Source organism: Pan paniscus, chromosome 1 (assembly GCF_029289425.2).
Source record: "Pan paniscus chromosome 1, NHGRI_mPanPan1-v2.0_pri, whole genome shotgun sequence".
In the NCBI taxonomy this organism is placed as follows: domain Eukaryota; kingdom Metazoa; phylum Chordata; class Mammalia; order Primates; family Hominidae; genus Pan; species Pan paniscus.
In genome coordinates, this window is record NC_073249.2 from 87,495,924 (window position 1) to 87,511,680 (window position 15,757).

At 42.3% G+C, this 15,757-nt stretch overlaps 1 protein-coding gene across 5 annotated transcripts in view; it reads right to left on the bottom strand.

Annotated features, from left to right (window-relative positions):
* Nucleotides 1–15,757, bottom strand: part of LOC100983469 (carboxyl-terminal PDZ ligand of neuronal nitric oxide synthase protein) — a 312,534-nt gene that overhangs the window by 97,414 nt on the left and 199,363 nt on the right. For all 5 annotated transcript variants that reach the window (XM_003824560.5, XM_008978235.4, XM_034939235.3 and 2 more), the window contains one exon: nt 1,703–1,795. In XM_003824560.5, coding sequence (XP_003824608.4) covers nt 1,703–1,795 — 93 coding nt within the window. The remainder of the gene's footprint in view (nt 1–1,702; nt 1,796–15,757) is intronic.

Sequence of the window (15,757 nt, forward strand, 5' to 3'; positions counted from 1 at the left end):
GGTGGTGGGAAGATTCTGGGAGTGTCAGTCACGGATTGCTGAGGAAAGCAATCTTACACATGTGACAAAATTAGCCCATTTTTTTCCTCTGAGGATATCTTTTGCTCAAATACATATTGTTGTCATCCACGATTTCTTTAACAGGCCCAGGGCTTGACAGGCCTCAGCTTGATGTCCTGCTCAGGAACTCCAAGAGGACAATACTCTAAAGACTGTACCATGACTGTCCACTCTGTACATACATGTGAGAGGAGAAGAAGCAAAACAGATGTCCCCAGAGGAAGAACAAGATGGGGCCCATGTACACAGCAAAGGTTTACAAAGGCAAAGATATTTAATTCCCTATACTTGTGAATTTTGAAGAAGGTGGTTCTTTATAAACAGTATATCTTTTTTCTACATACTTGCAGCATCATAGCCATAAAACACTTTCTAAAACCACCAATGAAAGTATTGAGGGAGCATGAAAGAACAAGTTTTGGATTAATATGTAAGAGACCTTTGTAACCATCCAGAGAGGAAAGGGGCTGCCTCAGGAAGTAGTAAATTTCCCATTGCTACAGGTGTCCAGTCATACACTGGACAATGCCCCTTGTACGGACATTATAAACAAGATTTAAGCCCTTGGATTGATATGACAAGTCCCCTTTAAGATCTCTCTCAGCCATATGGTTCTTCAAATTTATGTTGCCTACTATGATTCATTTGTCTTTGCTTCCATAACCTCCACACTCTCTCCCTCTAGCCCCGACATTCAAGGTCTGCTTTAAGTCCCAGCTGAATTAACAGCGACTGAGATTTGGAACCAAAAGAAGCTCAGGAGGTCTATGGAGGACTATGATATGGTGCTACCATCAATAAATGTAAAACAAAGGCATCATAAATAAAAAATAAAAACATCAGCAGAATTGAGAAACAGGGACAAAAAGGGCTCCTCATATATATTCAATCAGCCAAGGTCTTTTCTGTTTCTTTTTGAAAACACACATCCTCCCACCATACGAATCTAGCCTTTCCAAGGGGTTAATGTTACCTGCCACAACCACATACAACTGGCACAAAACAGACAAGTGTTTAAACAACATATGCTCACTTGCTTGTCTCTCCCCAGCTCACGCTGAATGGATCAATCCCCCTGCCCATCTTCCCGACCTGGCCACACCCCACCATCCCTGCACACGGAGCAGCAGCAGTGGCTGGGTCTTGAGGGACGATGTAAATATAGGCTGCAACAGGAGGATGCAAGGACACACAACGGAGGGGGCTGCATGGCACCTGGGGTGGGACTGAAGGATGGTCCTGCAATCAAAGGGGACAGCTGCTGAGGAAGCCTCCTCTCGCTGCCCAATCCCACTGAACCCTGCTATTCTTACTAAAACTGAAAATATTTTCTACCATCAGGACTCAAAACTCAAAGATAAAGGTATTAAAATGGGGAGGGGGGTTGAAGGCATGGATGACAGGAGGTGACTCCCATCACCTGGGGTACCAGGACTGACTGAGCCAACTGGTGACTAGGCCTTTGGCCTCGCCTCTCCCTACACTCTGCTGCAGCCTGTCAGCACCATTGCTGCTCAAAGCAGAAGAGCTTGCCAGATAAGGGAGGGATTCTCTCTGGAGGTGGGCCCAGAAGAAAAAGGTACCCCATGCCTACCTCCCCTGCTTTCCTCTTCACCTCAGATTCTGGTTCAGAGCCACTTACCTTTTTCTTCTTCTTCAGAATCACTTTCACTCCATCCACTGAAACCATAATGCTCACTTTCTTCTTCTTGATGTTCTTGGCTTTAAACTCATACTGCAAGAAAGAAGAAAACAAAAAGAAAGTGCAATCTGATGAGATCAGTGCATCTATACAGACCCAGCTAGCCCATGCCTGGAAAAAATGTCCCCAGACAGGTGTGGGGAATAGCTCCTGGGGGCAGGGAGCACCTCGGGGGATGTAAAAGCAGGTGGATGTCTCAGGCAATCTCTGGGTTAGAAACGGGACTCTGAATAGTCTATACCACTTCTCAGCCATCAGCTAGGGTAGATGGACCTCATCTACCCTCATGAGATGAAAACATAGCCTACTTGGAATATCCCATAAAAAATCAGAACCTTCCCTCAATAACTCATTCTATCATTTAATGACTTCCACGGTCAGGCAAGTATTCCTAGTGTCTCATCAAAGGCTGCAGAAACTACATTCCATCCTCAGCAAAGACTAACAGCTGGAACCAATCTTCACATCAGGGTTTTTTACACACTGAAAGATAATTATGAATTCTAAATTACTCTCTAAAAGTTCAATTTCAAATTTCCTTTATCTGTGAGTCAGTCTACAAGTCTACCCACAGCCCTGCTAGCCTGAAGATTTTGGCACATCTAGAAAAGATATGGCCTCAAAAACCATGTATTTGTTAAGTTTTATTTAATTATATTTTTAATTGACAAATAATTGTACATATTCATGGGGTATATAGTGACAACCCCTGTGTTTTGAACTCTTATTTGTAGTCCTAGACAGGGATGCTCCAAGCACAGACCCATACTGCTGATGGATGTTGGCGTCATCCTCAATCTCAGCTCTTTCTGGTACATTTGTTCATTCATAGCCATCTCTTAACACTTGTGTAGCTATTCATAACTGGTGGTATAATTCTACATTTTCCTCAGTGAATTTCATTTTGAGCACTTCTCCAGTTTATTAAAACCATTTTCATCTGATTCCCATCTTACTATCACCACCTAGCAAACTTCACTTGTAAGCTCTCCAATCAAACATCTGGGCTACAGATTAAAAATTAAGAAACACAAGACCCAAAGCCCACCCACATCCCTTCTCTGGGACCTTTTATACTCAAGACCTTCTCCTACCATGTTGCCACTCAAGCCTGGAAAAAGGCACCTAACACCTTGACAGTGCATCTGAAACCTAATTATTTCTACAGTTAGCACTGATAGGCATGAACTTAATCCATCCTAATGAGATAAAAACATAGCCTACTTTGGAAATCTCATTAGAAATCCAGAACCTTCTCTTCACTGTGCCTTTTAATATTCTGATGTTACAAACTCAACTCAGAGCTTCCTACTGTCCTGAGTCTATCCTTTTCACTAAAATCTCAGATCTTCTATTCCACTGCACAGAGTTATTGTTGATACTTCTTGGCTATCTGTTTCTACAAGAAACATTCTTGTCTCTACAAGAATAGGACCTCACTAACTGAGGTAAGAGATCCTTCTTCACGTTGTCATTGCAGGCTCTGGTCACAGCTGATTTGAGTGTCCTGGTGACAGCAACCTACATCATTGATGACCACAACCTACATCACTCCCAGTCTGGTGGTCACTTCCCCACCTCCACTCTACCCTGTCAGCAGCTCTTCTTTTACCAAGGGGCCCTGGAAGAAGAGCAAACCAGAGCAGCAAACACACGGAGACAGGTGGAAACTCCGCTTCAGCCCAGGAACCCCAGGCCAACTAACAATAAAGAGTAAAGGGGAAATGGGAGGCAGAGAGGGAGATGGAGACAGAGAAGAAGAGGCGCATCTGACAGGATTTTTTTTTGCACTGGAGTCTGGCTTAGGTAGGACAGGACCTCAGCCATATAACAAATTCCTCTCTAGGTCAGCAGCCACAAACCAGCGAAGGTTAAAGTTGGTTTGATTGGCATGCACTTGAGGACATGGCTCCAGTTTGCAGTGTGTCACCCTGACTGCAGCATTCTGCTCAGCTGCAGTGCTGGATGAACTCAAATAACCTCTGGGTGGGAGAACCAGCATTACAATCTGCAAGTCGGCTGACTTTGGCCTTGTGCCTACTGAGAGGTGAACCAGCTACATTTCCTGACCACACCTGCATTTACCTCCAGTCACTTGGGCTTTAATAAACACAACCTTCCAGCTGCACCTCCCTTCTGAACGAGTCACTAAAATCAGGCTGCTCCTGCCGGCCAAAGGAGTACAGAAGAGTGTGTCTGATGCACTCAGGTGGAAGTTAAAGGCTGAAGAGTCCCAGAAACACCCAGAAGAGGGCAAAACCTACCCTAGACAGGTTGGACCTCAACTGTTTTATTGTCTTTGGTCTCTTACAGTATATCACTTTCATATGCCCCATATACTTCTCTTTTCTAACAACAAAATCAAAGCAGAAATATCAAGTACCTACCTCTGCAAAACACTACATCATTCTCCCCAGTCCTGGTTTTAGAGAACATACTGCCTGCTATGCCATAACCTTAAATGTCTTATATTTCTGGAAGAATGTTGTAGTTGACCATATCTCTCTTTCTTGCTTCGTCCACCTCCCTGTTGGTTTCACTCTCTCTGTGGCCTTTATTAACCATGATTTCTTACCCAAGCATAGCAAGAGGCACCCAGCCAGCTCCTTGCTTGTGTATCTGAAACCTTATCTATTTCTACAGTTAGTATTTTGGCAGGCTTGGCCATGCCTATTAATACCTTCGTCTTAAGAACTCAAAAGTGCAACTGAACTTTCTCTTTAGAACTGGAAACAGGTCTCTAATTCAATCACCATGCACATAGTTCCCAATGGCTCTTACAGGGTCTATGGGCACAGTCACTGCATGAAAAAGCATGACCAAATGATTTCTCTCAAAACCTCAATGATGGTGACAACACAGGTGCTCCTTACAACAGCTGGTGGAATGCTCTGGAGTCCTTCAAAATGAAGATGGACAAGAGAGGCAGGAAATAGGCCTCCAGGTCCCATCACGGCTGCCAGAACTGCCTGAGTGCTATTTATAAGGACTCTTGGGTTGGACACACTCTGCATCTTCCCCACCTGCCTGCTGGTCAGATGTCCCATACCCTTTCCAATATAAAAATTAAAATTAACTTGCAATTATGTTGGAAACTAGGAAAATAAAAGGAAATCAAGTATCTGAAAATGCTTGAATATTTATTATCATTAAGCCATTTGTTTATATGGCAATTATGCTTCGCTTGGACAACATGTTATTGTGTTCACTGAGGGGTGAGAAAATGAATTTGGACAGAGGGGAGATAATGGAGTAACCACAAGAATGGAGAAGAGAAGGGGCTCTCAGGGACAAATCCTCCTTTTTCCCAAACTGACGGTGCTGCTCCAAGGTGGGGCACTGCCTGGGCAGGTGGGCTCTGGAGGAAGCATCTGTGTTCCACAGGACAGGAATCCAATCTGCTCAGGCTTTGCCAGGGGCTGAAGAACAAACAAGACTGCTGGTGCCACCGTCTGTGGCTCAGATCAGCCTCCCACAAAGCCCATGCCAGCCCTGCAGTCTGTGCCAATGGGCCTGGCCCTCCCTGAATATGCATTTGCTTTGCCAGCCAGAGCCCCACCAGCCTGGACAGATGAAGCCCTACAGGACTTGACCTTTCAGGGAACAAAACAATGCAAGTCCTGGAACACCACCTGCAGACTGGAAAGGCCAGGGGAAAGTGTCTGGGGTTTCACAAACAGAGCCTTGGGACCTTGTTTTGGAATAGTGGCCTTGGAACTTAATGTGCTGTGCCAGTCAGTGAGGTCCAGGAAGGGGAAGCTGGGAAGAGCATCCAACAGGAGCCAGGAGTGAACACTCAATGGAAGACATGAGTAAGAACATCGATGAGAAGTTGGAAAGCTGCTACCAGATCAGCAGCCTCATTTCTAATCATCTCCTGACACCCCAGTGCTTCCTTTTTCCCAACTTCCCAAACTGCCTCCTAACCCTATATATCTCTGTCCTGGTCACTGAGTATCCAAGAAGGGGAAGCCAGAAGTCTGCAACAGCAGAGTGGGCATCTCATGAAGGGATCAGCCAGCCCTGAACCTGAGGCTATACTTCAGAAACAGAAGGAATAGAATTACTTCCTCAGAGTCCAGGGGAAGGGCTGGGGCCATCAGATGCTCCTCACACATTTAGCAGTCTGTTTTCACAAAAATGTGTAGCTCCCTAAAGAATCCCTGGATGTTTGAAAATACCTGATTTTTAACATATATAATATATATATGTTAAAAAATATATATGTATATTAACATATCCATGGATTTTTAACACACACAGAGAGAGAGAGGGAGAGCGAGCGAGCAATAAAGAGAGAGAGAGAAAACAGGATCCTTGGTTCTTCAGTCACCTTGGCCAGAAATAATTTGGCTGGTGATACACTCTCTCACCTGCTTCATAGGAAGCAGGTCTCCCTCATTCTTAACCATAAAATTCATTTTGCCAAGTCCTTCTCACTGTCTCTGCAATGCTTACAGATGTCAGCCAAGACCTGCTTATGAGTCAAGGTGCTCAAAGGCAACTTCACCAAGGGGAGAGGATTCAGCTTGCAAAGGCAAACACTATGCCAGGCTCTGTAAGTCCTTGACTGTGTTCACTACCTTTCTAGAAGGAGCTTTGGAGCTTCGCTTCTTGCAAATGATCACAGGAAATTTAAAAGTGGACTCTGACAGTGCTGCTGGGCATTCCAATCATATTCTGTCTACAGTCTCGGTTTCAGGAGTGTGAGCAGATCTCCAAAACAAAACCATAAGCACCTCTACCAAAGGTACTGTCTCACAAAGGGTTTTCAGAAAGTCCTTTTGCATGTATTATGTGAGAGTCTAAAAATTTAGACAGTAAGATACAAAATCTGAGTATACCCATGTTCACAGCAGTATTATTTACAATAACCAAAAGGTAGAAGCAACCCAAATGTCTATCAATGGATGAATGGATTCACAAAATGTGGTGTATGTAATATTATTCAGCCTTAAACAGTTAGGACATTCTGACATATGCTACAACATGGTTGAATCTTGATGACAAATGGAAAATATTCTATGATTCCACTTATATGAAGTCCCTAGGGTTGTCAAACTTACAGAGACAAATAATAGGGGCTGAGCAGAAGGGGAAATGGAAATTGTTTAACAGGTACAGAGTTTCATCTTTGCAAGATGAAAAAGTTCTGGAGATGGATGGTGGTGATGGTTGTACAGCAATGTAAATATATTTAATGCCACAGAACCGTACACTTAAAAAGGGTTAAAATGGTATTTTTATTTTTATTTTTTCCAGATGAAGTCTCACTCTTGTCCCCCAGGCTGGAGTGCAATGGTGCAATCTCAGCTCACTGCAACCTCTGCCTCCCAGGTTCAAGCAATTCTCCTGCCTCAGCCTCCTGAGCAGCTGGGATTACAGGCACCTGCCACCATGCCCGGCTAATTTTTGTATTTTAAGTAGAAACGGGGTTTCACCATTTTGGCCAGACTGGTGATCTGCCCGCCCCAGCCTCCCAAAGTGCTTGGATTACAGGCGTGAGCCACCACACCCGGCCTAAAATGGTAAATTTTATGTCATGTATATTTTACCACAATACAAAAATGCAAAATCTAAAACACCATGTAACAAACACATTTGTTCTCACGGCAAGTCCACTTAAATTCTGCTCACGAAACGATATTTCTGGAACTCCCCCACATGCAAGTTAAACATGCCATAGTTTTCCACACTTCCATGTAATTGCATTTGCTATTCCCTATGCCTAAAATGCCCTCCCCACACCATCTGCCTGGTGAACTCTTGTTTATTCTTGAAATATCTGCTCACACTTCTACACAGTGAAGCCAACTCCCGCTTCCCATATCCTCCCACAGAGTTGGTTACTACAGCAATATGCAAGCCTCTATTATCACTCACTGTTGATTGGTTGATTATTTATTTATCCCACAGGCCATACCCTTCATGAGAGCAAGAAATATGACTGATACATATTTCTACCCAAGAAAAGAGACCAGGACATAGGAGGGTGATAAATGAATGTCAAAGTAATGAATATAGTTGACAGTGGTTATTCACAGAGCCCAAGAAAAGGCACTGTATATAAAGTAAGACTTCCAGAAGTTAATTACCAAATTATTAAAATCTGGATTCCATTCCAAAGTGCAAGGACTTTAAGAAGAACTAATCTTCCTTATATGGTCCATGGTCCACAGCACAGTACTGAGCACTTTATCTATGCTTGATACAGGCTTTTAAAAATGAAATCCTGTAGAGCTGTCATTATTGGCCAAAGCCATTCGTAATCATTTGACTGTACAGTTAGGAGTAATGATTGGGGGGATGGTCGTGAGATGAATTTCTGTTCTGTGGGCTACCCAGCTTCCTTAACTTCTGGCTCTTATGCCTATGGAACCAGAATCTTGGGGGCAGGGTTCCTGAGAACCATGGCAGTCTCTAATACTGATGTGTCTTGTATTGTTGATTTATATAAAATCTCAGAAATGCCAGCATGACCAACACCAAAGTTTGAAATGAATCTAAATTCCAGAATATCTATGAGGAGTCTTGGGAACACTGGGTAGAGACATTTATTTCCCATCTACCTACCTCAATCCCAGTATGACTTATTTTTGCAATAGATATATTATTGAAAATTGGGTATAAATAAAATCTCTGCAATCTCCAAAATACTCAAAAGGAACCACAGAAGCTACTTTTTAAAGAAATACTCATTGTCATTATATAGAAATGAAGTATCATCCTACTTTGTAGACCAAGGAGATCTAAAACTCAAGTTCTAAATCCCATTTGGAATACTTGATAAAAGGGCAGAATCACAGGCCCAGGCTTTAGAAATGTTTATTCAGCAGATCAGAAGTACGGCCAAAAGTTGGCGTTTTTTAAAATGCACATGGTAATGTAGACCATGCTATTCAGAAACACTACTTTGGGCCACAAAAGCAAGGATTATTATACATTTTTATTTGCATTAAGAATTGCCATAAACTAATCAATGTGTCTTAATCATATATGTACTATTTTTTAAGTATAGCTATTCTTGTAACAAGATAGATTCTTATGAAAGTGCTATTGCTAGTTGCTGTCATCCATTTTCTAAATCAAAAGCTACTAAAATAGAAAGTATTACTCTGGGAGGAAATTCCACAGAGTGCTAAGCATTAGGTATTCATACTTTACCTTTCATACATTTTTTACATCTGAAATATTTCTTTATTCTTTATTTAAATAGAAACAGAGTTTTGCTATGCTGCCCAGGCTGATCTCAAACTCCTGGACTCAAGCAATCCTCCCACCTCGGCCTCCCAAAGTGTTAGGATTACAGACATTAGCCACTGCATCCAGCCTGAAATAGTTCATTAAAAAATTTATAGAGGAAACTTTGTATTTGAAATGTTTGAGGCCACCAGGGTTGACCAAGCTTTTCATCTTACAGATGAAGAAACCAGTGCCCAGGGATGATAAGAGACTTCCCAGGCTCATTAGCAGAAAACCCATATCTGGAACCTACATCTCCTGACTCTTGGCTCTGTGCTTGTTATGTTCCCCAACACTTGTGTCTTTTAGTAGCTCAGAATCATGGCTCCAGGAAATAAAATTATTCATTCATTCCTCCATTCATTCAATACATGGTTAATGAGCTGTCTCATGAGCACACAAACCCCATTTTATAACAGAGAGCAAGAAGAGAAATAAGAACATATTGGAAATTAACTTCACAGGACCAGGAACATTCCACACCCAGGGACACATGTCAATAACCTGGGAAGGGTATGAAATACCAGTGAGGACAGAAAAACATGGTAAAGAGACCTTCTGAACTTAAGGAGGGCTTTGGGGCAGGAAATATTCAAGCTCGTTGCTGTTTGGAACGTTGAGAAGGTGGAAGAGCGGTTCATGCACACACAGACGTTCTGTGAGGAGGCTGCATTTCCACAGTGTCAGGAGACCAGCATGATGGCATAGGGCAAGTCAAACAGGCCCTGGCATGGAAGGCAGCGGCAGCCTCAAGTGCAAGCAATCTCGGACTGTGTACTCAGGGGAGCTCCAAGTGGCGGTTGCTCCCTGTAGAGAGGAGACGAGATAGCCCTGGGAATACAGCCATCACTTTTCTCTGACCAGGAGCATGCTGACAGGTCACGGGTAGCTGAACAACAACCTAAATGATTAAGGGGCCTGAAGGGGTGATTTATGAAGCAAGATGAGTACCAGTACTAACAATCATCTGCTGCTTTCAGCTGCTTTCTCCTCTATATCTCTCACAGCATGTTAAAAACAAGTATTAGAATCTTCTCTTCTTTAAGTAAAAAAAGAGACAGAGGTGGATGGCAAGATAAAAATACAACAGTATAAACCCTACTCCGGTCAATTCTATCATTCTCCACTAATATCTAGCCTAGACTGTCCTCTAAACTCCTCTAAATGGTTAGTATATGATGTAAGTAGGAAGACTAGAGACATTAAACAACGTTCCTGGCAGAAAGCAAAGGTACTTATTTAAGGTGATGAATGTCCCAGTCACCCTGATTTGATCGTTACAATCTATATGAATGTATCAAATTATCACATGTACCCCAAAATATACACATCCATTATGCAGCAATAAATAGTCTTGCAGAGGAGTGGGGCAGAGATAACACTGTTACCACAGTATGATTCATATCTACACACACACACACACACACACACACGTAGAAGGAGTAAACGTTTCCTAGTATTTAGAAGAGTCATGAATCAAGGATTTACGGTTTTCTGCCTCAGACCAAAAGTGGGTATGAGACAAATGATGAATCCTTTTGTCTTTCTAGGGCTCAATTTACCTCTCTTGAAAAGAAGGTAATCAATCATGTTTAATAAACCTCCCAGCACCTCTCACTATCTGCCACACACATCCCACACTTACCTTGTGAAGTTAGGTTAAACAATTTGCATGAAGTATTATGAAGTCAAAGAAGCTACGCTGAATAGTAATGCTATTTCACAGCAAGTATTCACATTCTTAGCTACGTGACCTTGAGCAAGCCACCTACCCTACAGAAGGGTATAATTCTTCCCTTCTGTGAAGCCAGGGTATTGGGTTAGATTACACCTTCCCAGCTCTAAACATAACTCAATGTGATACGAACCTTCATAGCTCTTGCAGGAAGAGTTAGATGGGCAGGCACACTTGAGGAAGGTGGGGCAAATGTATACCAACATAGAAATGAAGGCATTTGGTGAGGCCAGGTCAATCCCAGAAGCAAGGGAAGAGGATGGAAGGCAGAAAGGATGCAGACAGATGGGGAAAGTTCTAAAATGGAAAAGAAGTTACTATAGTTTTGCATAGAAAGTAGGAGGGTGCTTAAGGGTTTTAAAAAGAGTGAAAAATAGAGGTGCAAATCCTGAACATAATCTTGGCAACAGCACTGAGGAATCAGGAAGAAGAGACACTGTAAATGAGAAATCTAGGAAAGACTAGAGACATATATCAAGCACTGCATAGTAAGAATAAAGAAAATATCTGGATGAAATCACTATATAGACTGAGAAGCAGAATAAGGAAGTGGTCCCTAAATCCCTTGCCTGGAAAAGGTAGCAATGTTTTCACCAATGCCAGCACAGGTGAACACAAGAATGTGTTATACATTGAAAAAGTCTATCTTGCACTGGAGAATCAGGTAATAGGAGTTAGACAGGATGTGGGGGTCACACAGCCATTCATGTGGGACTGCTTTTCCTACGCTCTCCCAAGTCTTCTACCCGTTGAATTTCCCCATAGTACGCTTAGGGTGAGCTTAGACTTTCTAACATGATGAGCAAGAGATAAGGGTAAATTTGGAAAACCTGTGCTTGCATTCACCCATTAGGATCATACAAGTTCCAGATGTAAGGTGGCTGGGAAGAGAGAAACTACAGTAGGCAGAACTGATGGCCCCAGTGAATATTCGTGGTATAATGAAAGGTATGATGAAGAAGGTAATTCTTGAGAGATACTGAAGAAACTATTTGAGAAGGAGGAGGAAAATAATAAAATCAGAATTTGGAGGGCTCTCAAAGTCACAGTGTTGTCTCTGTCGAGCAATCATTCAGCCTCTAACAGAATACTGGCAGCTCTCTTTGAAAAGTAGTTTCTTACAATAAAACTGGAAGCTACACCCAGAAGATTCCACTTATATGATTCTCTAAACTGGTGCTTCTCAAACTTGAAGGTCCATATAAATCACTCAGGGATCTTGTTAATTTATAGGCCATTCTGCAGGTCTGAGGAGAGCCAAGGGTTCTTTATTTCTAGTGTAGTCTCAGATGATGCTGACACTACTGGTCCACAGACCACACTTTGAGAAGCAAGGAGCCAGAACCACAGTATGTAAGTCCAAAAGGTATTTGGATATGTCAGCTTTGTGAACTAACCATCTCTAAGGTTTCTTTCAGTGCTAATATTCAATGATTCCTACCAATTATATATGTCAATATTCTGAGTTACATAAAAATTGAGACATGAGGTGTTTCTCAGGAACAACCACCTTAAGATGGCCCCAAATCAAACTCTAATATACAACTCTCATACATAAATGATATAAATACAGTAACCAATACAAAAGTTCCCAGAATGGAGGGGAATCTGAAGTTATTGACTTCTTTCAAAGCATAATAATTATCTACTGTCAGTAGGTGGCAATATTTCCTCGGGGTTATGGGATTGTAAAGTGGAACCATGGTTCCCAGCCTGGGCTGTAAACTAGAGCCAACTGGGAAACTTAAAAAATACTGGTGTCTGGATCCCACCCCCCGAAATTTTGATGTAATTGGTCTAGAGTGCAGCCTGGACATTGGGCGGTTTTTTTTTTTTTTTTTAAGCTACCCAGGTGATTCTCATGAGCAGCTAAGACTGAGGTCCACTAAAGTAGAGTGAGGTTTAGCAGACCACAGAAACTAAGAAGTCAGTGCTGGTCATCACATCACTCCTGATTCCCTGCGTCTCCCCGTTCTTCACTGGGACTGACTGATGCACCACATGATCTCTATTCCATCTCATCTTCTCTTCCAGCCCATCACCATAGGTAACTCCAAGGCTGCACCAGACATTACGTCGTCCAAATTTCTATGACAACAAATGAACTTGGGTGAAGAGATGCCAGGATGGTTTATGTAGGAAGAGCACTGTTTTCTGCAGGACTGTTTTCACCATAGCAAAGTGCCATAACCCAACTCATCCCCAGTACCAGCCTTGACTCTGAGGGTCAGTAAATTTTTTTCTGTAAAAGACAAAGTGGTAAATATTTTATGTTCTGAGAGCTATGTGATCTCTGTTGCAACTATGCAACTCTCTTGCTCCAGCACAAAAACAGCCAGAGACAATACAGAGATAAATGAGTGCAGCTATGTTCCAATAAAGCTTTATTTATAAAGGCGCTCAGTGGGCCACAGTTGATCCATGAGCCATGGTTTGCCAACTCCTGCCTTACCTCATTTGAGTTCCCTCTGAATTTTCTGTCTCCGCTCTATTAAAGCATGTGGCATTACCAAGCACAACCACTGTGACATCCAGAGTGCAGGAAGGAGTCTACTGGATAGAGACTGAAATGCGTGGGAGGGCCCCCGAAGACAGATGAGATTTGAACATGGATCCAAAGCAGAGCAAGGTGACTATTCAGAAACGAGGATGAAAATGGGAAGAAGCCCCCACTACAAACTGCAAAATCCTAATCCTGGGATTATTTTCCCATAGAAAAAACAATCTGTGATGTGAGGCAGGTTTCCCCCTCCAACTATGATGGAAATCTAAAGTCAAACTTGACAGGGAAAGAGAATGAACTACTGAGAGTGAGATGTGACCAGATCAGGCAAAAAACCAAAATGAACATGAAAATAAACCTCATACCTTATGCCAGAAATAATTCAAAGTGCATCACAGGCTTAAGTGTAAAACTATAAAACTTTTAGAAGAAAATGGTAGGCAGATCACCTGAGGTCAGGAGTTCAAGACCAGCCTGGCCAACATGGTGAAACCCCATCTCTATTAAAAATACAAAAATTAGCCGGGTGTGATGGAGCATGCCTATAGTCCCAGCTACTCAGGAGGCTGAGGCAAGAGAATCGCTGGAACCCAGGAGGCAGAGGTTGCAGAGCCAAGATCGTACAACTGCACTCCGGCCTGGGTGACAGAGTGAGACTCCGTATCAAAAACAAAAAACAAAACAAAAACAACAACAACAAAAAAAAACTTTGTGACCTGGGTTTATATAGAACTTCTACATATGATACCGAAAGCATGATCCATAAAAAATAAAAAACTGATTAATTGAACTTCATAAAATTAAACTTGCTCTGTGGAAGCCAGTTTTAAGTGAATGAAAAGACAAGTAATAGACTGGGAAAAAATGCTTGCAAATAGGACACCTGACAAAAGATTTGTATCCAGAATACATTCATATAAAGAACTCTCAAATCTCAACAGCTGTAGACAACACCCAAAGTAAAAAATGGGCAAATGACTCAAATGGACACTTGATTAAAGGGGATATATTGAAAGCAAATAAACACATGTAAAGAAACCAACAAGTTTTGGTAGTTGGTTCAGTGTTTTTGTCTAACAGGAGGAATTGAGACAGGTGAGGCTTATGCCTAGGAAACAAGGCCAAAAATTATATCTGCCCACTGGGATTTTTAAAGTCTGAATCTTGAGCTCCAGGGCCTATTGAAACACACTCAGACCTGATTACAGCTCCCTAAGACAATAGGGTATTCACCCAAGTCTGGAATAATGGCCTCCCATGAAAAGATGTTCAATATCATTAGCTGTTAGGGAAATGCAAATTAAAACCACAGTAAGATCCCACTATATACATATTAGAATAGATAAAATTAAAACAACAACTAAACACTGTATGGTAGATGCACCTGACAGAAATAACAAGAAATTAGGGTTGCCACATGCAGGTTGCTGAGGGAAGTGTGCCAAGTGAGGGTGCTATATAAACTGCATGCTTTTTACAGGAGGTTATCATTCTCCTCTCCAGCCTGCAGCCACTGGACCGTCTCTGTAAGTTCCCCCAAATAAACCTCATGTTTTGTTCACCGGTTCTGGGTCTCTCCTCCGGCCTCTTGAACCTGGTGCCATCCCTACTGAAGTCAACAGGGTCCAGCACAACAGACGCCAAGCACCGGGGAGGATGCAGAGCCACTGGACTTCTCACGCATTGCTGAAGGAATGGAAAATAGCACAGCCAAAACTAATTTGGCAGTCTCTTAGAACGTTAAACATACACTTACCATATGACCCAGCATTACCTCAGCTAGGTGTGTACCCTAGAGAAAGGGAAAGTTATGTTCCCACAAAGACCTGTACATGAATGTTTAACAGCTCTATTATAATAACCAAAATTAGAAACGACTCAAATATCCTTCCACAGGGTGAATGGATAAGCAAATTGTGGTATATCCATATAATAGAATACTACTCAAAAATAAAAAGGAAAATAAGCAGTTCATGTGTGATACAGTATAGTTACAGAAAGTTAGAGGGGAATTGGTTGAAATGTAAAACAAATTTTTAACAAATAAAAAGGAATGAACTACTGATACACACAAAACTTGAAAGTATCTCTACCTTGATTGGGGTGAAGGTTACATGAATCTATACAGACACATAAATTCATAATACTATACCCCCAAAATCAATTTTACTGTTAATTTTAAAAATAAAATGAAAATTAAAGTCCTTTGGGCTGGATGAAGTGTCAGGATAGGAGATGCTTCCCAAACTCCTCCTCCTCAGGTGGAGTGAATGAAAACCTTGCCCCCAGGCCTCCAAGGTTAGCACAGACTGAATGTGAGGGGTACCCTCTCCACTGCAGTGCAAAGCACAGAGACAATTCTGAACTAACTGTTCCCAGGTCAAGAACAGAGGCTTCGGCCGGGCGCGGTGGCTCACGCCTGTAATATCAGCACTTCGGGAGGCCGAGGTGGGTGGATCACGAGGTCAGGAGATCGAGACCATCCTGGCTAACACAGTGAAACCCTGTCTCTACT